Below are 26891 nucleotides of genomic sequence, written 5' to 3' on the forward strand. Positions count from 1 at the left end.
GAGGAAACACAATTTATTGAAGAGGCTGTCTTTTCCCCATCATATACTCTTACCTCTTTTTGGAGATTAAAATAAAATTAATTTTTATTGGAGTATAGTTGCTTTACAATATTGTGTTAGTTTCTTCCCTACAGCAAAGTGAATCAGTTATACGTTTACATATATCCCCTCTTTTTTAGATTTCCTTCCCATTTAGGTCACCATAGATCACTGAGTAGAGTTCCCTGTGCTATAACTCTCATTAGTTATTTATTTTATACATAGTAGAGTATATATGTCAATCCCAGTCTCCCAATTCTCCTTTTTATAGATTAATTGACCCTATAAGCATGAGTTTGTTTCTGGGCTGTCTATTCTGTTCCATTGATCTGTGTCTGTTTCTGTGCCAGTACCATACTGTTTTGATTACTATAACTTTGTGATAGAGTTTGAAATCAGGGAGCATGAAATCAGGGAGCTAGTTTATGCTGCTGTAACAAACAGCTCTCACATTTATTTTTATTTATTTATTTATTTAACATCTTTATTGGAGTATAATTGCTTTACAATGGTGTGTTAGTTTCTGCTGTATAACAAAGTGAGTGAGCTATACATATACATATATCCCCATATCCCCTCCCTCTCACATCTCACTCCCACCCTCCCTAACCCACCCCTCTAGGTGGTCACAAAGCATCGCAGCTCTCACATTTAAGTGGCTTAAGACAAACAAATAGATAAACAAGTAGTCATGTTGTAAGTCCATTCATGGGCTGTCAGAGGCCTAGTCCAGGATCCAGGCTGAGAGCATTGTTGTCAGTCATGCAAAGGGAAAGAGAGATGACAGATTGCATACTGACTCAAAGGTTTCTACCTACAAGTGACACCTCTGCATACACTTGCTTGGCAGAAGCAAATCACACATACTTGCCTAGCTTAACAGGGTGGGGAAGTGCAATCCTACTGTGTACTCGGAGGAGGGGAACACAAACATTTATGAATAGGTCTAATAACTATCACATTTACACATACAGTTATAACCCTCTGTGAACCCCTTCCTGGCCCTCATTTTTCCCTGTCTCTAGAGACTATCACTATGCTTAATTTGGTGATATCTCATTGTGTTAATTTTTATTTCCCTGATTATTATTGAAGTTGAGCATCATTTTATATTTATTAACTATTTTGGTTTTCTCTTTTGTGAGTTGCCTGTTTATATAAACATATATAATTTTAAAAATTATATTATTTGTTGCTTTTATATTGATTTATTAGAGTTCTTTATGTATTTTGGTTACTAGCACTCTGTTGGTTATTTGTTATAAATATATTCTACTCCATTGTTTATATTACCCTTTATTTATGGAATCTATTGAAACACAGAAGTTTTTTTTTTTGTTTGTTTTTTGTTTTTTGTGGTACGCGGGCCTCTCACTGTTGTGGCCTCTCCTGTGGTGGAGCACAGGCTCCGGACGCACAGGCTCAGCGGCCATGGCTCACGGGCCCAGCCGTTCCGTGGCATGTGGGATCTTCCCGGACCGGTGCACGAACCCATGTCCCCTGCATCGGCAGGCAGACTCTCAACCACTGTGCCACCAGGGAAGCCCTGAAACACAGAAGTTATAAAACACTTTATTGTTTACTTTTTAATCTTTTGTTTTATGGTTTGTGATTTTTGCATCTTGCTTAAGAAATCTTTTCCTACCCTGAGGAAATAATACTTTATTTTGAAAGTTTTACTTTTCAAATATAGGTCTTTATTCTACCTTGAGTTAAAAGTTGTACATGGTGTGAATTAGGAGTTTATTTCTTCTCCAGTAAGGGTAATGAACAGTTCCAGCATCCACTAATTTATAATGCTTTTTCTCTTATATATCAAGTTTTCATATAGCAAATATTCCGGGACTCTTTATTCTGTTCCATTACTCTGTGTGTCTGCTCCGGGGCTAATTAAAACATTCTTAATGGCTTCATAATTAAGTGCTAATGTCTAATAGAATGAGAATTATCCTTCTTCCCACCTCTGTTCTGCAAGATTGCTTTGGCTATTTTTGGACCATTGTTCTGCCTTAAAAATTTTTACAACAAGCTTGTCAAGTTCCATGGAAAGCCTTGTTGGAATTTTGATTTATTTGTTTAACAACAGTTATATATCACTTATTATGTGCCAGGCACTGTTCTAAATGCTTTATGAATACTTATTCAGTTAAAACGTATACTTTTATTTGGAGAGAATTGACTTCTTTATGCTGTTGAGTCTTCCCATTCATGAACATGACAAAGATCTGGCCTTCTTTAATATCTTTCAATAACATTTTATAATTTTCTCCATAACAATCTTGATTGTTCAGCTAAATTTATTCCTTGGCACTTTGTAAATTTTTATTGCTCTTGTAGAGGATATCATCTCAAAAATTACACTTCCTAATTGTACATTGCTGGTGTAAAGGAAGCCAGTGCAAATAGATTCTTATTGTTAACCTTAAATCCAGCAACTTTGCTTAACTCTCTTGTTAATTCTGATTATTTGCCTGTGAATTCTCTTGGATTTCCTAGGTGAAAATTATAACCTCTGCTGGTTAGGACTCCTGGTTGAGCAGAAGTGATAATGGGCATCTTTGCTTCATTCCTGACTTTAAAGAGAATCTTTCTCATTTTTCACCACTAAGGAGAAGTTTTCTGTAGTTGTCTGGTAGGTTCTTTTTATCAGATTAAGGAAGTATCCTTATAATTTTAGTTTGCTGAGAGATTTTTGTTTTGTTTTGTTTTGAATTTTATTTTTTAACATAGAATTTTTTCTGGTGTATGGTTCTAAATATTTTAACTTATGCTTAGATTTGTATAAGCACTGCCAGTGAGTTTATAGAACAGTTCTATCGTCCCAAATACCTCCCTCATGCTGTTCTTTAAACCCTCTCTCCAGTTCTAACGTCTGGCAACCACTAATCTCTTCTCTGTCACTATAACTTTATTCTTTTCAAGAATGACACATGATTGGAATCTTACAGTATATAACCTTTGAGACTTTTTTCATTTGGCCTAATGCCTATGAGATTCATCCAAGTTGCAAATATCAGAAGTTTGTTGTGTGGCTGAGCAGTAACCCATTGCGTGGAGGTACCACAGCCTGTTTGTCTGTTTACTCACTGAAGGGCATATGGGTTGTTTCTGGGTTTTGATGATTATGAGTAGAGCTGCCATAAACATTTTTTTTTTTAATTTAAAAAAAATTTTTTTGTGGTATGTGGGCCTCTCACTGCTGTGGCCTCTCCCGTTGCGGAGCACAGGCTCCGGACGCGCAGGCCCAGCAGCCATGGCTCATGGGCCTAGCCGCTCCGCGGCATGTGGGATCTTCCCAGACCGGGGCATGAACTTGCGTCCCCTGCATCGGCAGGCGGACTCTCAACCACTGCGCCATCAGGGAAGCCCTGCCATAAACATTTGTATACAGGTTTTTGTGTCGCCTAAATTTTCATTTCTTTAGATAAATACTTAAGTGTATGTGTAACGTTGTAAGGAAGTGCCAAGTTATTTTCCAGAGTGGCTCTACCAGTTTGTATTCTCACCACATTTGAGAGTTTCAGTTGCTCTGCACTTTCACTAGCACTTCATATTGTCAAAGTTTTTTATTTTACATCTTATTTGTCCTAAGAAGTGTGTAGTGATATCTCATAGTGGTTTTAATTTGTACTTCTCTAATGGCTAATCATGTTGATCATCTTTTTATGTGCTTTTTAAGCCTAGTGTATATATTTTTTTGGTGAAGTGGCTATGTTTTTGCCCAGTTTTTAATTGTGTTGTTTCTTTTCCTACTATTGGGTTTTTAAAAATTATGGTAAAATTTACATAACATAAAATTTACCATTTTAACCATTTTTAAGTTTATAACTTAGTGGCATTAAGTACATTCCCAATGTTGTACAACCATCACCACCATCTATTTCCAGAACTCTTTCATCAGCCCAAACAGAAATTGTACCCATTATATAATAACTCCCCATTCCCTGTTCCCTCCACTCCCTGGTAACCTCTATTCTGCTCTCTATCTCTATGAATTTCCCCATTCTGGGTACCCCATATAAGTAGAATCATACAACATTTGTCCTCTTGTATCTGGCTTATATTACTTAGCATAATGCTTTCAAGGTATATACATGTTGTAGCATGTATCAATATCAGAATTCCATTCCTTTTTATGAATGAAAAATGTTCCACTGTATGGGTGTACTACATTTTGTTTATTTATTCATCTGTTGATGGACATTTGGGTTGTTTCCATTTCTTGGCTATTGTAAATAATGCTACTATGAACATTGGTATACAAGTATCACTTTGAATCCTGGCTTTCAGTTCTTTTGGGTATATACCTAGGAGTGGAATTGCTGGATCATCATTTTTGTTTTGTTTTTGTTCTTCTATTCATTAAAAAAATTGAAGTATAGTTGATTACAATGTGTTAATTTCTGCTGTACAGCAAAGTGACTCGGTTATACATATATATATATATATATATATATATATATATACACGCACGGACACACATTCTTTTTTATATTCTTTTTTCCATTATGGTTTATGTCAGGATATTGACTATAGTTTCCTGTGCTATACAGTAGGACCTTGTTGTTTATTCTGTTCTTTTATTCATGAATAAGTATTCTTTGATTTTTTTCAGACTCTTCCTACATCTATGGATATGATATTTTTGTTTTCTTCTGTAATTTCTTAGTATGCTAAATTATAACATTAATAGATTCTCTAATATTATTCTTACACCTCTGTGATAAGCAGAATTTGTTTAAACTGTATTATAAAAAACAGTTTTGCTTTCAGTTTACTAACTGGTGTTGGCTCTGGTGTTTTTTTTACTATTATTTCCCCTATCCTATGTGCATGTTTATGTTAGTAACATGAAAATATTAAACTTTCCCATACTCTTTCAATGTGTTTCTCTTTTAAATAATTATCCCCACATGCTGGCTTTAAGATTTACTTTGCCCCTGTGAAAAGATAAGCTGGTCTTCCTACTTTATAAAAATTGGACTCTAAGTGTAATGGAAGAGTGCTAAACTAGAAGACAGAACTGTTAGTGGTCACTAGACCCTTCTTCTAGGAGTTACATAAAAGCTTCTTCCAGCATCAGTTTGCAGGTAACTCACTAGTCTCTTCCCTCCTGGGCTGTGTGCAAGGTGTGGAACCTGGGAGCCTGGAGTCCTGGATACTCTTCCTGCCTGGTTCCTAACTAGCTGTGTGCTGGGTCAGTGTCAGTGACTCAAGCAGAGAATGGATGGGTCAGCTTCATGGAAGATGGGCGTGACTGTGTTCAGTGATGTCTAAAATGTCATCTCGTGAATGCTGTTGAGCCAGGAAGGACCAGCTCAGTGATTTCGAGCAGGTCACGCTGGCTCCCTAAGCTTCAGTGTTCAGAGGGAGTCTCCATGGTTCTAGAGGTTTTTAAGGCCATCATGCTGTTTAGCCTACCTTGGGGATTCTTGGGCTCCACTGTCTGGGAAGGAAGCTGGGTGGGCCTTAGGGCATCTGGAAGGGGCTGTTAATGAGGCACCAACAGGAGCAGAGCTGAAAGCAGCCTCAGAACGGTGAAGCGTTTTAATTGGCATCTTCCACGGAATAGGAAATTAAGTGCTCAAATTTCCTACCTGTGCTCTTTCTGCCTTGGCCCCTGTCATGCTGGCTGGAGCCCAGACAGAACTGAGCTGCTGCTTGGGGACCGTCACCATGGTTTTTAGGGGCTCCCAGGGAGGCCTGTGCAGAGTTTGAGTTCTCCCTTCAAGGTGGACGCCTACTGCCTTGAGAACCCCTGGGGAGGGCCTGGAAGCGTCCACTTAGCAACAGTTTCCCTCCCAGGCCCTGGCAGGCCTACAGAGGAACGTACTTCTTGCCTATGCTGGAGAGACTTCTGAGCTGTGGCCCCTTCAGTTCCCCCTTCCCTCCAACCTCCTTTGTTCTTAAGCTTGGACTTCAGAAAGTTGTCTGGTAAGGGATACCCCCTAAGACCATTCACTCACTGCCTCCACCTACAATTGAAAAAGTGATTCTGATGCAAAAAGTTGTGACTCTAGCCTAGATAATCTAGCTCTGATCATCTATGGTTGTGCTTAGAACAACTTTGTATCAGGGCTGGACCTGCCTTTAGTTGCACAAGATGCAAGCCCCAGCTGTGCCATAGCTAGCTGTGTGATCTTGGGCAGCTCACTTCCCCTCTCTGGGCCTTGTATTCTTTCAAAGCAGAAGGAAAGTTTTGAGATAGATTATTGATTGTCAACATTTTTTCCAGCTGAGATGGTCTTGAGGTCTATGACTCCATCTCTGCCAGTTGAACTGTGAAGATATGGAAATGCTTGGAGCTATCCTAAGGAAGGTATAGACATCTGGGGGAAAGAGCAAGGGCTTTGGAGTCAGACATACATAGGGTCAAATCTCCACCTACCAGCAAGGTGGTGGTTATCTAGTAGAACCATTGCTGACTCATATGAGCCTTTGTGCAGATTAGAAAAAGATTTCTGAAGTCACTTTCTGCTGGAAAATTTTCATGACAAATATATAAATCTACAGTGACTATGATGTGACTTGTGCTTCCTAGAGTTGTGCAGTGCCCAACCTGGCCAGCTGTACACAAGAGCTGTCTGTGTCCTTGGGCAAGTTACTCAATCTCTTTGGAACTCTGTTTGCTCATCTGGAAAAAGAAGATACGATGTCTATCTCACAGGGTAGTGGTCAGGATAGAATTGTGTGTAAAAAGCCCAGGACTCATATAGAGTAGTTGCTCTGGAAATATAAATTTCCCTTTTCTTTTTTGAGGAATTGTCTTCCTGGTATGTAGTCTTCAGGGCCCAAAGCACCTCCTCCTCCCAAAAGAGCAGCAGGTGGTGGCTTAGTGTTTCCAAGATGGGTTTGGAGCTTGGAATCACATTCTGTCAGTTTGCCTCAGCTTCTGATGCTGTCTTGGGAGTTCATTCCAAGATGCCTTGGAATGTTACCTTGGTTTGCCCCCAGTGGCAGGGCAATTACCTGGGGCATAGAGTGTCATCACTATTGCGAGGCAGTGGGGTGGCTCAGGAGAGCTGGGCCACAAAGGAAGAGTGGCATAGGCTGCAAGGAGTTCTTGCCTGGCTGGGGATACCCTGGAGAGCTCTCTACATGGGCAGGGCAAGCAGAGACACACAGGCAGTTCATGCCTCGTCCTGCTCCTCCCGGCAGGTAGGGCAGAAGCACTGGTCACCCACTGAGTCAGAGGAGCTGGGGTGGAGGCTGCTGTGGCCCCTGGTTGGAGTCATGGAGCTCTCCTAACACGGATGTGTTGTTAAGAGCACTGGCTCTGGTGTTAATTCCTCCTGCCTTTGAGTTTCAGGACTGCTACTTTTGTCCCCGCCCCCCTCCCAATTGATATGAATCAATGAATGTGATGGTATTTGGAGGTAGGGTCTTTGAGAGGTAATTAGGTCACGAGACTGTAGCCCCTGTGATGGAATTAGTGTCGTTATATGAAGAGGAAGAGAGCTAGCCCTCCTTTCCCCACCCCTGTCTCTCATCCACGCAAGGATATAAAAAGAAGGCAGGTGCCCTTGGACAAATTCCTTAACCTTTCTGAGCTTCAATTGCTTCACTTAGAAGATGTAAATAATTATTATTCCCACCTCTAGAGAGTGCAGACCCTTTAGTATAATATTCAAGGACCGTCAGGACCCAGCCCCAACATACCTTTTCAGTATCATTCCTGGTACCTTGCACTCTGGCCATCTGAGATGCTCTCCCATTTCCCAAACACACAATCCTCATGCACTCTCCATGCCTTTCCTTATTTTTTCCCCTCTGCAGGAAATACAGTGTTTGTCTCTTCTGGGCTTGGTGAAATCCTCCTTGTTCTTCAAAGCCCTGTTCTCTGAAGGTTCTCTAGTCCTTTCCCTTATCAGTTATCTATTGCTGAGTAACAAGTTACCCTGCAGCTTAGTAGCTGAAAGCAACAATGAACACATATCATTTCACACAGTTCTGTGGGTCAAGAATCTAGAATCAGATTAGCTAGGTGGGTTTTGGCTCAGGGTCTCTCATGAAGTCACATTCAAGGTGTCAGCTGGGCCTGCATTCATCTGAAGCCTTGACTAGGCCTGGAGGACCTGTTTCCATATGGCCACTCACATGACTGGCAAGTTGACGTTGGCTTTTGGTGGGAGGCCTCAGCTCTTCACCATGTGGACCCCTCCACAGGGCTGCTTGAGTGTCTTCACAGCATGGCTGCCTGGTTTCCCCAGAGAAGGGATCCAAGAGAGAGCAAGGTGTGAGTAACAATGTTTCTATGACCAGGACTTGGAACTCATACACCATCCCTACCCCAGTATTTTGTTGGTCCCTGGGTTACTACTGACTCAGTGTGAGAAGGGATCACACAAGGGTGTGAGCATTAGGAGGTGAGGCTCACTGGAAACCCTCTTAGAGGCCGATATCACGTTTCCCCAATAGAGTTAAGTGTTCTGGTGTTCAGCCACATTCATATATTTACAGGGTCTTTCTGTGCTATACAGTAGATACTTGTGTGCTAGTTTTATTTGTTGGATGCATTTGATCTGTTCAGCCTGCAGGCAGCTGGTAACGATGTGGTGATTTATGGTGCTGGATGTAGCAGTGCTGGCAGTGCATGTCTGAGCAATGTTTAGTGTGTGTGTGTGTGTGTGTGTGTGTGTGTGTGTGTGTGTGTGTGTGTGTGTGTGTGTGTGGTGTGTGCTCGTACTCATGCCCAGGCACATTGGTTCTCATGAGCTCAACTTCCTGCGAGGTGCTTGGAGAGAAATGGAGCAGCTCTGGTTAGTCGTGGCTGTGTGGTTGACTCGTACCCCAGATCTGAGGACCTCCTTGTTTGTTTCAGGCTTTGCGCCCTGCTGGTGGCTTGGCCAGGGTGGGCAGTGATCTTCTAGGTCAGCTGTTCTATTTAATACCTGTGGAGGGGGGTGAGTTTCCCTTGCCCTCTCTGCTTGGACCCTCCTCCTTCTCACATGCACACCCTCTCTGGTAACTGTTCTTTCTCAACAGCATGGCTGAAAGAAACCAAGGGAATTGGACATTGAATTCAATAATGTGCATTTTCAAAACCACCCAGGGGCTTGTCAGGGAGCTCTTAGAAAGTGTGCTTGGCTGTTCCTTTTCAAGGTGGGTTACGTCCTTCAACACCTTGCTTCTGGACCAGTACCATCAGCACCACCTGGGAGCTCGTTTGAGATGCAGAATCGCAGGCCCCACCCGAAACCAACTGAGACAGAATCTGCAGTTTAACAAGATCCCCAAGTGGTTTTCATGCACGGGGAAGTCTGAGATTCAGTGTTTTGGAAGGCAGCCTTCTGGAAAATTCAGTCCCTTTGGATGGCTCCTGAATGTACAACGCAGAAGAAGGTTCCCAGGTGCCCTGTTGTATCTCCTGAGAATCAAGCAAAAAAGAGGCTTGGCTGAGGAGGTGGAGGTTTGGCTTCGCCTGGAGATCATTGTGGACGTGAGTGTTAACCAGTGGGTTGCTGAGGCTTATTTAAAATAAAAACATCTCTCTTTTCTTTTGGCAACGATTTAAGTGATTTTACTTTTGTGGGTAAAGGGCTTGGGATATTTTTGTCAAATGAGGAGTGAATGAGGCTTGTCACTCTGGAGAAGAGGGGGCTCAAAGGGCTGAGGCCATGATCGTTGTCATCAAATGTTGGAAGGACCCTGAGGGGGAATGGGAATCAGGCTTGTTCTGTGAGGGCAGAAGCAAGACCTTCAGAAGGATTCCATAACCATGCAGATGACCTTGCTAAGGTTGCAGAACTAATTAGAGGTGAAGGGGGGCCTATCTCCACAGGGGCTGAGCTGCCATCTGTAGGGGCAGTCCAGGCATGAGCTGGACCTGCCCTTGTTTGGGACGTTGCAGGGGGTCTAAGCAGGACATGTGGAGCTGGACCAGTTCCAGTCCTGTGAACTGTCAAGAAAAGAAAAGGGCTCACAGAACTGGGTTCAGTTCCAGCTTTCCCATTTACTAGACCTGATTTGGGCAAGTTATTTAACTTTTCTAAACCTCCGTTTCCTTATCTGAAAATGGGAATAATCATACTCACCTCATGGGATGGTGTGAAATTTAAATAAAAACTATGGGTATAAAAAATTATGGGTGTAAATTTCTTGCCGGTGCCTGGCATGAAGTAAGGCGTAATACATTACAGTGTTTTTCCTTCCTCTTCTCTGTACTTATTTCCTTTGCCTTATTTGGGTTGGACTTAATTAGTTAACAGTTTGAACAGCTGGCTTGATATTGGATTTTAATCTTGTTCATTTCTGATTCTTGTTAACTGCTAGTGGTCCTGGTTTGCTCAACTGGGTTGTTTTAATGAGGCCAGAGTAGTAAGGTGGCCCTGTATGGGCACTGCGTTGGTCACTCAGGTATCACCCTTGTGGTGGGCCAGCAGTCCTGCAACCTGGGGTCTGTGGTTGTCACCAGGGCATCAGCCAGGAGGGCTGGACGGAGCCCCACAGGCTGTTACCATTGGGAAGCAGCCGGTGCATGTCGGGTGGCGGTGCTTTGGAGTGACTACTGACTCTGGACTGGTGTACCAGCACCTGAATTTAGAGCATGTTTAGACATATCTGCTCTTGGATAAATTCATGTGTCCATCCGCAGATGCAACACTTTTGTAGATGGGAATAGGAAAGAAGGCAGAGTTGCAGTGAGAGGCATTTTATAATGTATCAAGAGAGGAGAGAGCTCTTTTCTCTGCTTTTTACTACCCCCTCCCTCAATTAAAAGCTTTTCTTGCCTGAGAAAGGAGAGATTTAGGGTATGGTTGGTCCATCTCAGTCTGCTCCCAGGCCTTGAATGTACCACACTTCTCCCCTTTCCCTGGAACAGATCCCATCATCCTCTCCACCTCCCTGGCTCTCACCTGCCCCGGGTCTCCTAGAAGCCTTCTGGTCTCCTCACTCCAGACCACCACAGTCTCTACCTTCTGTGAACAAGGACCCTTCATTTGGCATTCAGCAGAGTTTAGATCATGTCATGTATTAATATTATGTTTCCCCAACTTGGCCTCGGGCTTCCTGAGGTCAGGACCTGGTAGCTTGGCCAGGTGGTTCCTGCAGAAATACCAGGTAGCGTAATAAATTTGTATTGCAATAACTCCAGTAATCTGTGTCAGGAAGCTCAGTGCCAGGCCTCTGGTCTTAGTGGACTCCTGCCCACCCAAGGACCAGTTGTATCCATCCTTGAGTCCAGCAAGACATGGGGAGGAAGGGGCTCAGGGAGTGAGTGCTCAGTAGAGGTTAATACATTGTTTGATCTGAGTTACTGGAAGCCATGGAAAGTCAGTCTGAAACCTGGCAACTTGGAAAGAGAGGCCAGGGAAATGGAGCCAGGAAGTGATTGAAAAACGTAAAATTTACTTTTATTAATATCCCACTTTGTTACGTAAAGGATTGGTGTACAGAACAAAATAGAAATAAAGTATAATTTGTGCAATGAGGTTGGATATAAATAAATAAACAAATGTATACAATTAGGACCAGGGAAGAAAGAAATATATTACATGAACTTTTTCATATGACCCCAATTCCTTCAAATTATTTTTTAAAAAAACATAAAGGGCAATCTGTTTACCAAGCTGTCTTCTCAGGTTGGCAAAGACTTATTTGATTTTCCTCTCTGTCTGTATTTCATCGCACCCTGGGTTGAATGAGCTGGCGAACCACTCTGCCCTCTGGCAGGCAAGCCTTGCCCTCTGCAAGGATTTGCCCATCACTCCAGGAGAGAAGGGCCTGGAAGGTGCACCATCCCTTCCACTCTTAAATTATCAGCACTGATGAGTCATCACTACAAATAGGTTTTATTTTCTTTTGTGCAAGAGCCTGATTCGGAGCCGATTTGACAGACAAATGGGCCCAAAAGGTATAATGAGGCAACGCCAAGCATTTCTGAATAAAGAAGTGGAGAAAGGAACAGGCTGAGGGGTGGCGAGGCCTTTATGTCTCTGGGGCACACAGTCCAGTTGGACTGCAGGGCTCTGTTCTGTTTATGGAGCAGGAGAACAGAGTGCCTCCCTCTGTGGTGCTTCTGACCTGAGGCTCAGTGGAGGGGAGGCAAGGGGTTCTCTTGCCAGGGCTGGGTTTCTTGGCAGTAAGGCTTGTCAAAGAGTACTGATACTCACATGCTAAAAGTGTGATGGGTAGCATGCAGGTTAAGAGCACTGGCTCTGGAATAAGGTGCTACTGGATTCAGTTTCCACATCTGCCATTCGCTAGTTGTTTCATCACAGGGAATTTACTTAAGTTCTCAAAGGCTCAGCTTCCATATCTAGAAAATAGGGAAATAATAGTGATAACCTCAGAGAGTTGCTGTGAAGATAAAATTAGGTAATGAACGAGCAGTGCTTAGTCTGGTCCTTAGTTATGTAGCAGCTCTCATTTTAAGCAAGTCAAGTAATATACTTTTATATAAGTATTTAATTAATTCAGTTATCTCTGTGAATTGTCCATTTTTTTGGCCCTATTATTTTATGGTCTATGCAACCTGGCGGAGATTTTCCCACATACCCATCCTACCTCCCCCCTCCAGCCTCTCCCCATCCCGCCCATGACAGGCTTTGGTAATGTATCACAGACACATCTTGCTAAACTCAGACTCAGCATCAGAAGGCTTCCTAACACAGTACTCTGCTCAGCCATTGCCAGTCAGAGTTGTGTATATTTATGTTTAAAACATATCCTGGGGTTGTCAAGCATCAATATTTATCAAACCCAATGGGGGCAAAGGAAACCAAGCCCTTTACTTTTACCCTTGACAAAACACTACGAGGGAGTTAAAGAGATGGGGTACATTCCCTTCTCTGAGAATGCTGGACTTGGAGCCGGAAGAAATGGATGTTATTTCCAACTCTGATGCTTGGCCTTGGTCTCATCTTGGACAAGCCACTTGATCTCTTGGAATGTCAGTTTCTTCCCCTGTTAAGAGAATAGGTCTTGCCTCCTGGGGGCTGGTTTTATGAGTTGTCCTGTTTTCATGCGAAGATGAATTTGATTCTAGTTCCTATTCCCTTGTTACTGTTTTCTAACTGTGGAAGATTTAATAGGGTTAGGGAGACACCTGGTAGCTGGGGGTTCTTGCATGAATGTGGCAATGAAGCTCGTCTTTTTGTAACTAGATTCTTCCTCTTCTGGATCTTGTTATTGTGAGTCCTGGCCCCTGTGACCATCTCACAGAAGGGCCCCTCTCTGCTGACCACCTCCTGGTCTTGTGCCAGGTATGAAATCCCCAGGCAGGTGACCTCCCCCAATCTCTGTAGGCTGGTACATGGCTCTCACTGGGGCTAGAGCCTTGGGGTAGAGGGTCAGGATTTAGTATGACTTTTCTCTAGGGGTAGCTCTCTCTGGAGCACAGCTCTTATCTGCCTCCCTTTCTTGGAAGGCAAAGAGGCTAAATGGAAAGAACCTGGGCTTTGGAGCCAGGCATACCTTGATTGGGAATTCTGACACACAACTTTGTGGTCTTGGAAAAGTTACCTGACTTTTCTGAGTTCCAATGCCCCATCTATCAAATGGGAATGACAGTCTTACTCGGTGTGAAAGCAGGGACCATGACTGATTGTTCAGGGCTTTATCTGCAATTTAGTCAATGCTTTATAAGTATTCCTGAAGGACAGAATGGATACTTCAAAAAAAAATTTATTGGGCTTCCCTGCTGGCACAGTGGTTAAGAATCCTCCTGCCAATGCAGGGGACACAGGTTCGACCCCTGGCCCAGGAAGATCCCACATGCCACGGAGCAACTAAGCCCGTGCGCCACAACTACCGAGCCTGCGCTCTAGAGCCTGCGAGCCACAACTACTGAAGCCCATGTGCCTAGAGCCCATGCTCCCCAACAAGAGAAGCCCGTGCACCTCAATGAAGAGCAACCCCCGCTCGCCGCAACTAGAGAATGCCACTGCACAGCAACGAAGACCCAACACAGCCAAAAATAAAAACAAATAAATAAATAAATTTCTTTTTAAAAAATTATTTATTTATTTGGATGTGCCAGGTCTTAGTTGTGGCATGTGGAACCTTCGTTGCTGTGTGTGGGATCTTCATTGTGATGTGGGATCTTTAGTTGCAGCATGCGGGATCTAGTTCCCTGACCAGAGATCAACCCTGGGACCCCTGCATTGGGAGCGCAGACTCTTAGCCACTGGACCAGCAGCGAGTCCCCAGAACGAATACTTACAGAACATTTAAATGCTCGGTGGGTGTTAATGTCCTTGTACCATCTTCTTATTCTGCTTCCAGTTCTTGGCCCCCATCGCACTCTGCATGGTAGGAGGTTGGTCGTGGATTCAATACTGTGTGCCAGGCATTTAGGCATTAGGGATATAGTAGCTTTTTCATTGGCAGAGAATCTGTGCTTGTGTGGGGATTAGACTGTAGTGGAAGGAAAACGCAGTAAACCCAGTGAATGAAGAACAGAGCATATGAGAAGGAGATAAGTGCTTCCAGGAGGGATCGTGCAGGGAAGGAGGATGAGACAGAGGGAGAAGGGGAGTCGGGAGCTGTGATCTTAATAAAGTGGTCATGGAACGCCTTAATTAGAAGGTGACAGCTAGGTAAGATGTCACTCAATCTTGGACGGGGTCTCTTTCTCCCCAGTATTCCATTCGGTTTTCCTTGCTTGGGTCTTTGCAAGTAGAAGGCCAGGTGAGGTGAGGCCAAGCATCTGTGAGCAATGCCGAACTTCACCTTCTACAGAAACTAGGAGGGTGCCTGGAACCTCATTCCAACACTCTCTTCTCTGAAGTCCCTTGTGTGTGGTTTTCCAGCCAGCAGTCTTCCCAGAGGACCTCACCTGGAGAGGGTCCCTGGCAAGCCCCAGAGCTCGTGGCAGAACAGCAGCCAGCCAGGCAGATTTCCTTGCAGGAAGTAAGCGTTTCCTGTGGAACAGCTTTCTCATTGTGTGTTTGCCCTGGCACCCAGCACCCCAGCTGCATTTATGCTCACCCAGGTGCCGGGGTTTTCAAAACCAGGGTGGCAGTGTTTTGGGTGCTAGTTTTGGTTACAAAGCAGTGTGTACCTGCCCATGCCACCACAGTGACTGTTTGGACCACCCTCCCTATCTTTTTCTGATGGCCTGGAATGTTTGTGACTCAGTTGGGGTTGGATGCTCATTGCTCTGAGTTAACTTCCTTTCTCACCATCCTGTCTCACCTGCCTCTCCCCACTGGTTTCCTTTGGAGAATCTTTAAGATTTGTTTCTGGCCAATTTTCTGGGGGGGAAACGTAAAGCAAACATACCAGGGGCACACTTCATTTAGAATGCTGCTTCTCAAACATTAAGTAGCTTTTGAGGCAGTTGTTTAAATTCTAGAATCTTGTCTTCCCTCGCAGGATTCCATTTCAGTGGGTCTGGAATGGGACCAAGGAATCTGTATCATATCATCATCATCATTATTTTAAAGTCAGTTCCCTAGCTGAACACACTTGGATAAACCCAGATTGAGAGACATAGTTTACCTCCCTAACTTGCTTGTATGTCAGAGCTGAATGAAATCTACTGTTGCAATCCTCCCAGAGTTTAGCCCAGTGTTGAGCTCCCAGGTGGCTCTCAGTACACATGTATTGAAGGTTAGAGGCAATGTGAGGAGAATCCTTTTATAAAGAACCCTTCACAATGTGAAAAGTTGCCCACTAATTGATCTCCATAGTTATGTTTGCAGTCTTAACTGTTGAATTTTTCATAAAGCAGAGGCATGTCTCTGTTCAGGATTTTAATGACAAAACAATAGCATCCTGAAAAGAAGAACTGAATAGGGGTAATTATCTTTGAAGGCATCTTCCTCCCTGAATGTTGCTTTGATAAAGGTGTCTGAAGTTACACCATTTGTTAGTGCTTCTCAGCCTTAGCTGCTCATTGAAATCATCTGGGAACTTGGAAAGTATGGATGCTTGGGCCCCACCCGCTGAGGCCCTATTTAATTGGTCTGGGCATCAGGATTTTTTAAAACTTCTCTAGTGATTCTTACTTGTGGCCAGGGCTGCAAACCACTGACCTAGAAAGTGTGGAACCCCCTGGAGAAGGGAGTGGGTGATTCATTTCTTGAGACTTATAGGGAGTCCCCTTGGACTAAAGATAGAAGGTCCCCTGGATTCTGTGATCCAAGACTGTTCTGAAATCTGAATCTAAAATATGTTTCATATAAATAAATATACATACATATATAATGACCCAAACTATATATTATAGTTAATTGTTTTCTACCCCTTTAATAAAAGCATTTGTTTCTGATTATAAGGATGGCACGTGCTTATCCAACTGTTGGGTTTATGTAGAAAAGTATTAAAAAGGCTGATAATCTCCCCAAATGCCAGCACATGGAAGAAATAACTGTTAATATATCTGGTGCACATCCTTCCGCTCATTTCTCTGTGGCTAAATACACATGCAGCCGAGATATACAATTCAACACCAGTGGAATTAATAATACATACCGGTCTACGTTTTATACCCAACATGTCTTTCGGTAAATCTACATAATAACTTTCCTTAAATGGCTAACTTTCCTTAAATCTACAGTCATTTTTATGAGATCTTGCCAAATTCGAGCTCTAATTGCACTTGATAAATGGAACATCTGCTTCATTGTTGAAGCTTGCTAGGTATTTTTTTTAAATAAAAGGCAAACAGCAGTGTAGGAAGGCCCCTTGGCTGGTCAAGAAGCCCCCATGTGTCTGAGCCGGCCAGCATTGTGCTGGTGGGCCATCAAACATGTCGGGGCAGTTTGTGGGCTCGGAACAGAGGGGCTTAGCAAGCTTGGCCACAACTGCTCCTTGTAGTGCTGGTCTCTGTTGAGTCTTAGTTTCATTCCTTAAGACCTTTAAGAGATCCTGTTTTCACCTGCCTTCTGGACCCACGCCAAGGGTATAGAAAGCCCACGGCAGTCAGCAAAGAGCTGCCTCCGGAACATCCGGGAGCTAGGCTCACCCATAGGGGGCGTCTCAGTGGTGACCCATTGCTGGCCCATGGGTCTGGACAGTTACTCAGTTATTGAGAGAAGCTGACAGTCTGCATTTATATTTGAAACCTCTTGATTTTTAAATGCAGACCACTAATTGTTTAAAAATTAAAGACATTGTAGGGGCCAAGCAGAACACACCTGGGGCTTTTTATAGTCCTCTGGAAGCCAATCTGAGGGCTCTCTCTACGGAGCCATCAGTGGCACTTGGTATGAATTTCAGTCTGCTTCATTCAGTTCTAAAAATATTGACTGAATGCATTATTCTGTGTGCCAGTCACTGAAAGATTGGAAACAAAAAGATGAAAAGTTATGATCCTTGTCTTGGGTGGGGTAATTTATAGTTTAGAACAGCTGTTCTCAAAATATGGTCCCCAGACGTGCATTCTCAGTGTCACCTGGAAACTTAGAAATGCAAACTCTCGGGCCCCATCCCAGACCCACTGAATCAGAACTTGCATTTTAAAAAACGCTGCAATTTATTTTAACAAACCTTCCTGGTAACTGTGGTGCCTGCGCGGGGCATCGCTGGTCTCACCGCTGAAGCTTGAGAAGCACTGGTCTGTGCTGGGAGTGCGGAGCGCGGGCAGAGATCTGTGGACTGCAGAAGCCATGCTGGGAGCCAGGGGAGCTTTTCAGAAATGAACGGCTCCTCCTGAATCTTAAAGGATGAGCAGGAGTGAAGCAGTGGAGAGGGGTGTGTAGAGGGGAGGGGGCAAAGGAGCAGTAGCAAAGAGGACAGAGAGTATGTAGGGTGTATTTGGGATTTGTCCGTTTAGAGCATGTGGGCCCTGATATCTTTTTGATATCTTTTTTATCCATGAAGATGGTGTCCATTTCTGGGCCCTGAAGGAAGCGCTGGGAAATACAGTGAGCTGAGAAGACTAGGTGGTACCAGGTTTTCAGTACTAGGTCAGGTTAGCTGGATTGCATCCTGTAGATGTTGGGACATCATGGGAGACCTTGGGGCACTGGGTCTGCATTTAGGAAAATAATGCTGGTAGCAGGGTTCAAATTCCTTCTGGGTAGAGACAACTCTCACTGGCCTAGATCTTGATTCCTGCCTCTCCTGGCATGACTTGGATCTGGGTCAGCAATTCCCACCCTTGGATAGGGTGGCGGGAGGGGAGGAAAAAGCCTGTGGGTGAGGAAGCAGCCATGGCTGCATGTGAAACTGTGACCATGTCGTGACCACCCCTCCTTTTTCCCTCAGGGAAAATATGCGCTCTCCAAGCTGAACATTTTAGTGCTTGCTGGTGTTCTCAGCAATGGCGATGGTCTTCATATTCCTACTTTAAAAGCCAGTTTCTGCAGCAAACATAACCTTGCTCTGTTTCTTTCTTTAGAGATCTGTAGTGTCCAAAGAGGAAACGATTTGAACTCAAGGCCAGGAAACTCACGTCAATAGCCAACTAGGTCTTGTTCCTTTCCCCCACCCTCCCTCTCTGTCTTCCACTCTCCATTTCTCTCTCTCTTTCTTTCCAAACTGCTGGGGTGTGAGAGATAATGGGAGCAGGATGCAATGTTACCTCCCCCTGCTGGTTGTTTTGTATAATGTCTTGTTTGTAATACATACAAAGAGTGCAGACAGTGGGGCAGTGCAAATGACAGAAGCACAAAGTAGACGGAGATTAAATTCATTAATTTAAAAAATTATGGTAAATTAAAAAATGTTCACCCTTGGAATTTTTTGACTCCTTCCATTCTTTGCAAAATGATGTAATATATTTCTGAAGTAGTTACTTCTTTTGTCTTGTACTGCAAATTCTCATAGATGAGAATGATTTTAATGATTACATTGGCAATCTCCTTTATTCTGCATATGTATTGGATGTTCTTTCCTAAACTAAAATGAACAGGTTTTTCCAGTTGATTGCTTTGAACGTTCCTTCAAGTTGATCACAAATATCTACAAAACACCCAAGGTTATAGTCATTATGGGCATTAAAAATGATATTTAAAGGGGATGAAACTTGTGTTGCAATTTAACAATTGATATCTTTTTTATCCATGAAGATGGTGTTCGTAAATGTAGGGGATAGTAATTATGACCCTATCAAGATGATAAATTATATAGAGGCTTTTCAGAGGAGGGTGAACGACCCTGCTGAGAAGCGTTAGGGGTAAGGTTTTCTAGGGCAGCTCTCTGGACAATTTTCTCCATCCTCCTATTTGTCAGACTCTAAATTTAAATATCCTTCTTAACAATAACCAACCTTACTATCTTCTGAAATCCCTGCCTTGCTTTGCGCCATGGATCAAGAAAATCAGACTGATGTCAGGTGGTTGGGGTGCATTTGTGTGCTGAAGGACATCCCGGTGAGAGGAAGCTTAAAACAGAAGGATGTGCACTGGCTTTGAAGCCTGGTGTGCATGCCTCTTACTCAGCGCATGCAAGCCAGTTAACTCCTGTAAGCCTAGTAAACTAGGTATTGTTTAGGTCGTCTCCAGCTTAATTCACTATTCTAATCAGAATGATTAAGACTCTTGACGTCGTTTAGATATTGAGAGCAGCACTGGAAATATAGAAAGAGAGGGAGTGAAGTTGCTTTTATCCTCTTACAAAGACTCAAAAACAGCTTAATAGTGAATCATCCAGAGGATTAGCTGTAGGTTGGGCATATTCTATGGACACTTGTGCCTTGCTCTTAATTCTATCTTCTGTGTTTTTTTTTTTTTTTTTCCAGTTGCAAATGAAGCCGGAGATAAGACTGCCAGACCGCTTGCCTACTTCTCCCGTGAGTAAATCTTGTTTCACTCCTTTCCTGGGCTCCTTCAGAGCCTTTTTGCCTGTGTGGTTCACCCTGCCAGGTGTCAGTAAAACAATGCCAGTAAAAGAGTAATATAGGAAATGTCTTCAGTGGGTTATTACTCCATTTGAGCCCCATCACCAGTGAGTTATTCATTGCTATTGCCTTTTCAGTCCTTAGAACTGTGGTTTATCAAACCATGTTTTAGGGCTTTGCTATTCGAAGTGTGGACCTGGGAGCAGCAGAATTGACAGTGCCTGGTGGCTTTTTGAAAATGCAGAGCCCCAGGCTCACCCCAGACCTACTGAATCAGGGTCTGGATTTCAGCAAATCCCCAGATTCCTGTGCACAATTGAGTTCGAGAAACACTGCACTGGAGAATCCCCTCAGAGTACCTTGCTGTGGGGTGAGCTTTTTCTGAAGAATGAGTGCAGAAGAGTCTATGAAATGCTTGTAGTTGTCAAGGTCTGTTACACGTGTGGAAGCATCGTCACCTCCCCATGTGGACTTAAGGCCTAGCTCCACTGGCTTTACCTCAGTTTGGTGATATTTTGAAGCTCAGATGGAATCTGTAACTGGTTCTCCTTTGGCACTGGGATGTTTGTAAGGGCCTAGGAGCTCCTCATCAATTTCACTTGACTCCTTTGTCTCCAGGTCTTCATCCCAATGGGTGAGCAAGAGTCAAAAGCCTCTTGATGTTTTCTGTGCCAGAGTGATCAGCAAGTAATACATTTGCAAGTTAATGCATTCCCTGGGATGAAAACCCAGATCCCAATGAAGGGAGTGGAAATACCAAGGGAGATTGAGTAGGGTTGGGTGGAGATGCTCCCCAAATGGGCTGAGCGTCCAGTGGAGAAATAGTGAAACTGTAAATAAAAATAGATGGACTTTTCTTTCCAGCACCATCACTACTTGCTGGCTTTCACTTAAAGTAATTTCACTTATGCTTTCCGAGCCTCAGTTTTCCCGTCTGAAAAATAGGATACTCATACCCATCTTCTCTCTTTTATAAAAAAGTTACCATCTTTTGAAGTGATGGCATGAGAGTCACTGCATTGTTCACACAGGGCTGACCAAGTCTTGTGTGTGGATTCTGCCAACGTTAAGTCTTAACACGTAGAGTCGAAAGTATCATTTCTCTGTTTATAGGGCTTCTTCCAAATTCTGCCTTCTAGCTCTCTTGCGGGGGGGGGGGCTTCAGAACTTTGGGGTTGATTCCTAAAAATGATTTTTATAGAACTGTAATAATATATGATAATGAAAGAGCATTAAGTGCTCACATTTTAGAAACTGTGTAATAAAACACTTGCTTCTCACAGGCCCCATTTTTCACTGCCCTCCTACCTGGAATCATTATTTCCAAAATAAGGATTTCATCCCACAGCTCAGTGAGGATGATGAATATGCTTTCAGTCCCTTTATTTCTTCGTCTCCTGAGCAGTAGTCAGGCAAATTAATAAGCTGGGGTGGTAATCCGACCACGCTGTGCAGGCTGTACCCCCATGGGAGTTTCTGCAGTTCAGAGGCTCATCACGAGGTTTGGGAAGGGGATGGAGCCCTTTAACGGAGAAGCTAGAATGAAACCTGGAGCAGTTTGGCCCTTCACAGAGAGAAGAGGGTACCTTCTCTTGTAAACGGCTTCTACAGATTCTAAATTGTGTGGCTGGGTTGGAGGGATGGTGTGTCACTTGAAAGCGTGTTAGTAAGGAGCTAAGTGAGGATATGAGGGAAAATAATATCTATATAGGAAAAAAGTAATTAGTGGCAAACCAAATTAAGTTGGGCTGATTCTGAAAAGAAAAAAAGAAAGGAAAAAAGTCTCCTGACTTTGTGCAATGTCCTGGAAAAAAGTCAGATGGCACATTAGCTACTAAATCTTTTTGTAGCAAATACTAGAGGGAAAAAATTAGGTGGCTTTTAGGAAGGGAAAAAAATCCTTAATGTAGCATTGTCTGATTGACACTCACCTCACTTCACCACATTGAAAATGACCTTTTTCATGTGAATGAAGTGTTCGGTTTGGGAAGACTGGAAAGGTTTGGATGATGGACTTTCCTTTGGAGACTGGAAAATGAAATACTGCAGCATTCTCTAACTTTTGCACCTTGCAAGACATATGAAAGCCCTGACAATGTTCGCGGCCCAGCGTGTAATTAGGAGGAATTCAGAGTGGGAGGCAAGAACACAGGCCAGTAATGTTGTGAAAACTGGACCCTCTGGGGGTTAAGCAGCAAAGAGCTCAGGGTAGGGAGGAAGGGGCTGGCCCAGTGGCCACCCAAGTAGTCCCAAGATTTTCATCCCCTTTGGGGTTTTCACATTCTGATTCCCAGTGCCTCATTTCTCTGTAGATTTTGCCCCTGCTTGAATCCATATACTTTTCTTGGCTACCCTCTACTGCAGTGGAAATGAGCTGTGATGATTATAGTGAGAAATCCAAAAGGAGAACCAGAGGAAATAGAGTGTAGGAGTCATGAAGACATCTGGCTTTTCCAAGGGCTGGCTTCCCATCCTACCTTGGCCATCTAGTTTACCAGCCGTGCAGGTTCATTCCAGTCCGTTTCCAAAGAGGGTCGCTTCCACAGTACAACCCTGTGCTTGGCTTTCTTCTCTATGTGACTGACACCACTGCCCAGGACACTGTGCTTTCCTCAAAGAAATTGATTCAAAAACCTATGGGTCAAGCTTATTTCCTATGATTTTTAGACTGGAGACACTTGCTGTGCCATCAAACAGCAGTGCTGAGGTGGTGGGTGCCGTGGAGTGAGTCCTGTGAGACTCTGGATCCTATCAGGACCCTTTGCCACCCCATCTTCATCATTTTAGTCTTAGCAGTGACTTTTTTTTTTTTTTTTTTTTTTCAGTACGCGGGCCTCTCACTGCTGTGGCCTCTCCCGTTGTGGAGCACAGGCTCCGGACGCGCAGGCTCAGCGGCCATGGCTCATGGGCCTAGCCGTTCCGCGGCATGTGGAATCTTCCCTGACCGTGGCACGAACCTGCGTCCCCTGCATCAGCAGGCGGACTCGCAACCACTGCGCCACCAGGGAAGCCCTTAGCAGTGACTTTTGATTGACTCAGCCTTAGTCAGAGCATCTATCTAACAACCACGGACACACAGAGTAACAAGGAAGTCACCCTCCTAGGAGTGGGTTGGGAGAGGAGCAGGAGGGAGAGAGGGGAGCCGTATTCAAAAAAAGTGGAGAATATTATCTTTCCCTCCAAAACCTACAGAAGAACGACAGTGTCAAGGAGAATGAAAGATTGAGAGTGACCCCGACTCTAAGGCACCGTGTGAGCCCAAAGCATGTTGGCTTTGGGTCAATGGGTGGTTTAGAATGGCTCCCACCATGAGGCTATCTATCCTTGGGTTGGAGTCCCTGTGTGTGGGGACCACCCCTCTCTGTGCAGTGGGTGGGGTGAGTGGGCAGAGCATCTCCCATGGGTTCTGCATGCAAAGCTTTCTGACAGGCATTGCTCACCCAGCTTTGTGGTGTCTCCATTTTTACAAAGGAGGACAATGAGGTTGGGAGAAAACACTGAGAATCGCTCACTGCTGGAATTCTAGATCTTTCAACTCCAAATCTTGGCTGTTTCCAGTGCACATGACTTCCTCTGTGGTCTAGGGGTTAGAGTTTGCTGATTCTGGGACTTGGGGATTGGGGGTCTTCCAGCTCAGTCATGGAGGTGCTCAAGCTTTACCACAGGGCAGGCTTCAGAGATCCATGTGGCTGTGACCTCCCCTACAGTTGGTTTCATCTGGGGCGGGAAGACTTCTCCTCCAACATGCCCTTCCACCAGCTTACTTCTATCAGAAATCGCCTAAAATAAGGGAAAAACTTGATATACAAATCCCCTCGGGAGTGGGAACACAGGGATTCATTTTTACTGTGGTGAAAATGATTGATAGCAGACCATTTAATTGTTTTCTCCAGATACCTGAAAATGTATTCTCAGTGTGTAAAGAGAGGGGACAAAGGGGTTACTTCATTTAATTGTTCACTTGCTCATTCATTTAGTTACTCATTCAAATAGGTACTGAACAGTCATCAGGGGACTGGCTCATCCTCGTGCTGAGGATACAAATGCTGATTGAAACAAGATCCCTGCCATCAAGGAGTGTAAAGCCTGATGTGAGAGGACAGAAAAGTTAGTCAACAATGAGGAGTGTGCTATCAGAGGGAGTCAGGAAGTGGGGGCAGAGGAAACACAGGGCAGGGCCTCTAAACAGGTTAGATCAGGTTTCTCTGGGAAGGGCATGCTTGCCTTGAGTGTTGAAGGGTGCTGCAAGTTCAACACCCTTGAGTGTTGAAGAGTGCTGTTGAGGAAGGTGTGGGAAGCATGTCCCAGGCAGAGAGAACACATGGGCACAGAGGAGTCGCGCACATTAGGGAAACTGGCTGGAGAGGCAGCCCAGGGTCAGGCTAAGAGGGGTCTTTGTGCTAGCCCACGGAGTGGACCCTGATTCTGGGGAAGCCTTTGAAGGGTGTCACACTTGGCCAGCATCTCCCCCTCCTCCTGGAGCTGGAGGTGGCCTCTGGGGACCAGAGCTGTGTGATGAAGAACTGGACCTCCCAGCCTAGCTCCAGACCCCAGTCAGGGGACGAGCTCCTGGAGCCCCCTGACACTGGGCTCCTGACATTGGGACTGTTGGGATGGAGTCAGCTGGCCCTGGGGCCGGGACTCCTTCTGGTCCAGATGTCTGGGGTGCTGGGAGGCTGCCCTCCAGCGCCAGCCCCAGAGAGCCCTCCTCTCTCGAGAGGTCTGTTTTATGTGTATGTCTGTCTCCCATTAGACAGTAGGCTCCTGGAGGCCATCGGACCCCTGGTTGAGCATGTATTGACCGTGCCTGGTGCGGGAACAACTGCCTGTTGAACGAAGACTGAGTAAACTACTAGCCTGCCTGCAGCTGCTCCCCGCTCCTCCTCCTTATCCTAACTTCGTAGGCAGGGTAGCCTCTCCCACTGTCAGCACACACACTCCTGGATCCCTCTGGATCCAGGCCTCCCTCAAGGCGCTCCCATATACTAACGTGAGGGTCCTCAGAAGCCACGAGGGACATGGGCTCTGGTGTCAGGGCTGGGTTTGGGTTCTGAGTCCAGGAATTCTGAATTCTGTGTGAACTTGGGCAGGTAACTTAATTATTCTAAGCAGGAATGAGTGCTAAAATGCTTAAAAACATGTGACGTGGTCACCCACCAATCAGGACAGATGTTGGCCATGGGTGATGTGAAGGAGGGTGCAGGAGGCCCTGATAGGCCAGTCACTGGGTAGTGTGGGGACAGCTGAGGTGTATATTGGTCCTGATTACTTGGGGTAAATAGTATAAAGCATAGTGTTTGCACACTGTAAGTGCTCAGTAAGTGTGGGTGATTGTCATTACATATATTATTACTCTGAGTCATTTTCCTCTCCCTGCCTACCTCTCTCCCCACCTCCCTTCCTCCTTTCTTCCCTCCCTTCCTCCCTCCCTTCCTTTCACATGTGTTTATTGAAGATTTTTCTCTGCTAGGCCCTGGGGACACACAGATGAGTAAGTTTGTCTTCCAAGAGCTCACATTCTAATCAGGGAGTTGGAGAAGTAAATGGCTCCAGTGCAGTGTGCGGAGGGAAATGCGAGAGATTGGTACGGGGATGGTGGGAGCTATATGGGGGAGACCTCATCTGGCCTGGGTTGGGGGTGGGTTCAAGGGAGTCTTCCTGGAGGAGACAAGCATTGGCTGAGGCTTGGGGAGTGTGTGGGGGTTAACAGGTAGAAAAGGTAGGGAAAAAAAAAAAAAAGAAGCGATACCACTCTTCAAGGAATAAAGGGCATGTGTAGTGTTCAGACGTGGCCACAGTGTGGCAGGAAAAGCTCAGATTTGGGTGTACATCTCTACTCCAGGAGGCTTAAAAGAGGCTGCATGCAGTGCAATGGACAGAGCACCTTTTGAGAAGGGAGTGCACGGCAGTGGAAGAGACTGTCCTGAGAGAGGAGTTGGCCCCAGAGCTTGTGTAGCTGGGCAGCTCCATCCTGGAATTTTGATTGCTTCCCTAATTGAGGAAGAACAATTTCTCCCCTGAGATGAGTAATGATTGAAAAGAAAATAGTGGTGTCAAAAGCAGTAAGAAAATGGAGCCTAATTAGTAATGCCTGCAAATTTGGCCTCTTTTGCTTTGGGAGGTAATAATCCAGTTACTGTTGAAAATAGATTATCCTGTAAAAGAGCTGGAGTAGTTTCGGTGGATGGATGCTAAAGCAAAGGGAGGTCGCCTAGTATTTTTCTATTGGGTGTATGATTGGGTGAATGGTCCCCTTTCCTGGGCAGAGATGGACAGGGGCAGGCAGGGATGTACAGCTAGGGTGGGTGCTGGGTGAACCTAGTACCTATTAAACGGTAATGGCCATTGTGGAGCCCCAAGGCAAATTCAAATCACGTCTGACAGAGCGCTCAAGTCCAGCCAGAGATTTTTTTCTAAACTGACTGTCACAGCAAGGAGGGTTTGTCACAAGCATCGAGAACTTGAGTTAGGGGTGGATGGGTTACAGAACTAGGATAGGATAAAATGGGTGGGAGTAAGGGCTGAGAAATGCCACGAGCAGGGATGGGCTGTGGCTGTTGGCTGGGTGTTCAGCATTCTCAGGGGTGTGTACTAGAGCCATATAAAGGGCCCAGGGCAGGGTAGGAAGCAGATATGGAGATTTCCTGATTTGTCTTAAACAACTGTAACTATTTCCCAAATGTTCAGATCCTCTGTGGAGCTCTAGGTCCTACCTCAATAGTATTCACAGACCAAGCATCTTCATTTCCTACTTGCTCCCGCAGAAAGTTACCTTCAGCAGTGGCAGCTCTAGGGGCTTATGGATAGCAATGCAGCTCAGTGGTCTTCAAAGTGGGGTCCCTGGGAACTTGTTAGAGATATGAGTATTTGAGCCCTTTACCAGATCTGCTGAATCAGAAACTCCTGGGGGTGTGTCTCAGCAATATGTATTTTAACAGACTCTAGTGGTGATTCTGATGCATGCCAGTATTTGAGAACCACTGCTGTAGTTGGAAGGACTATGTTTTGGTGGTGGTAGAGATAGAGGTAGAGGTAAAAGGCAACATGCAGAGCAGTATAGTGGTTTTATTTCGTTTATAGATTACAGAATAATACAACTAGCAGTTTTCGATAACTGCTTGTA

The 26891-nt window shown here is 44.6% G+C and overlaps 1 protein-coding gene across 15 annotated transcripts in view; it reads left to right on the top strand.

Annotated features, from left to right (window-relative positions):
• Window positions 1–26891, top strand: part of PDE1C (phosphodiesterase 1C) — a 701054-nt gene that overhangs the window by 166213 nt on the left and 507950 nt on the right. For all 15 annotated transcript variants that reach the window (XR_010842164.1, XR_010842165.1, XM_067042382.1 and 12 more), the window contains one exon: window positions 19670–19720. Coding sequence is in view for 13 of the 15 variants with exons in the window: in XM_067042382.1 (XP_066898483.1) it covers window positions 19670–19720 (51 nt within the window). In the remaining 2 variants the exon portion in view is untranslated. The remainder of the gene's footprint in view (window positions 1–19669; window positions 19721–26891) is intronic.

This window comes from Kogia breviceps, chromosome 9 (genome assembly GCF_026419965.1).
Source record: "Kogia breviceps isolate mKogBre1 chromosome 9, mKogBre1 haplotype 1, whole genome shotgun sequence".
NCBI lineage: Eukaryota > Metazoa > Chordata > Mammalia > Artiodactyla > Physeteridae > Kogia > Kogia breviceps.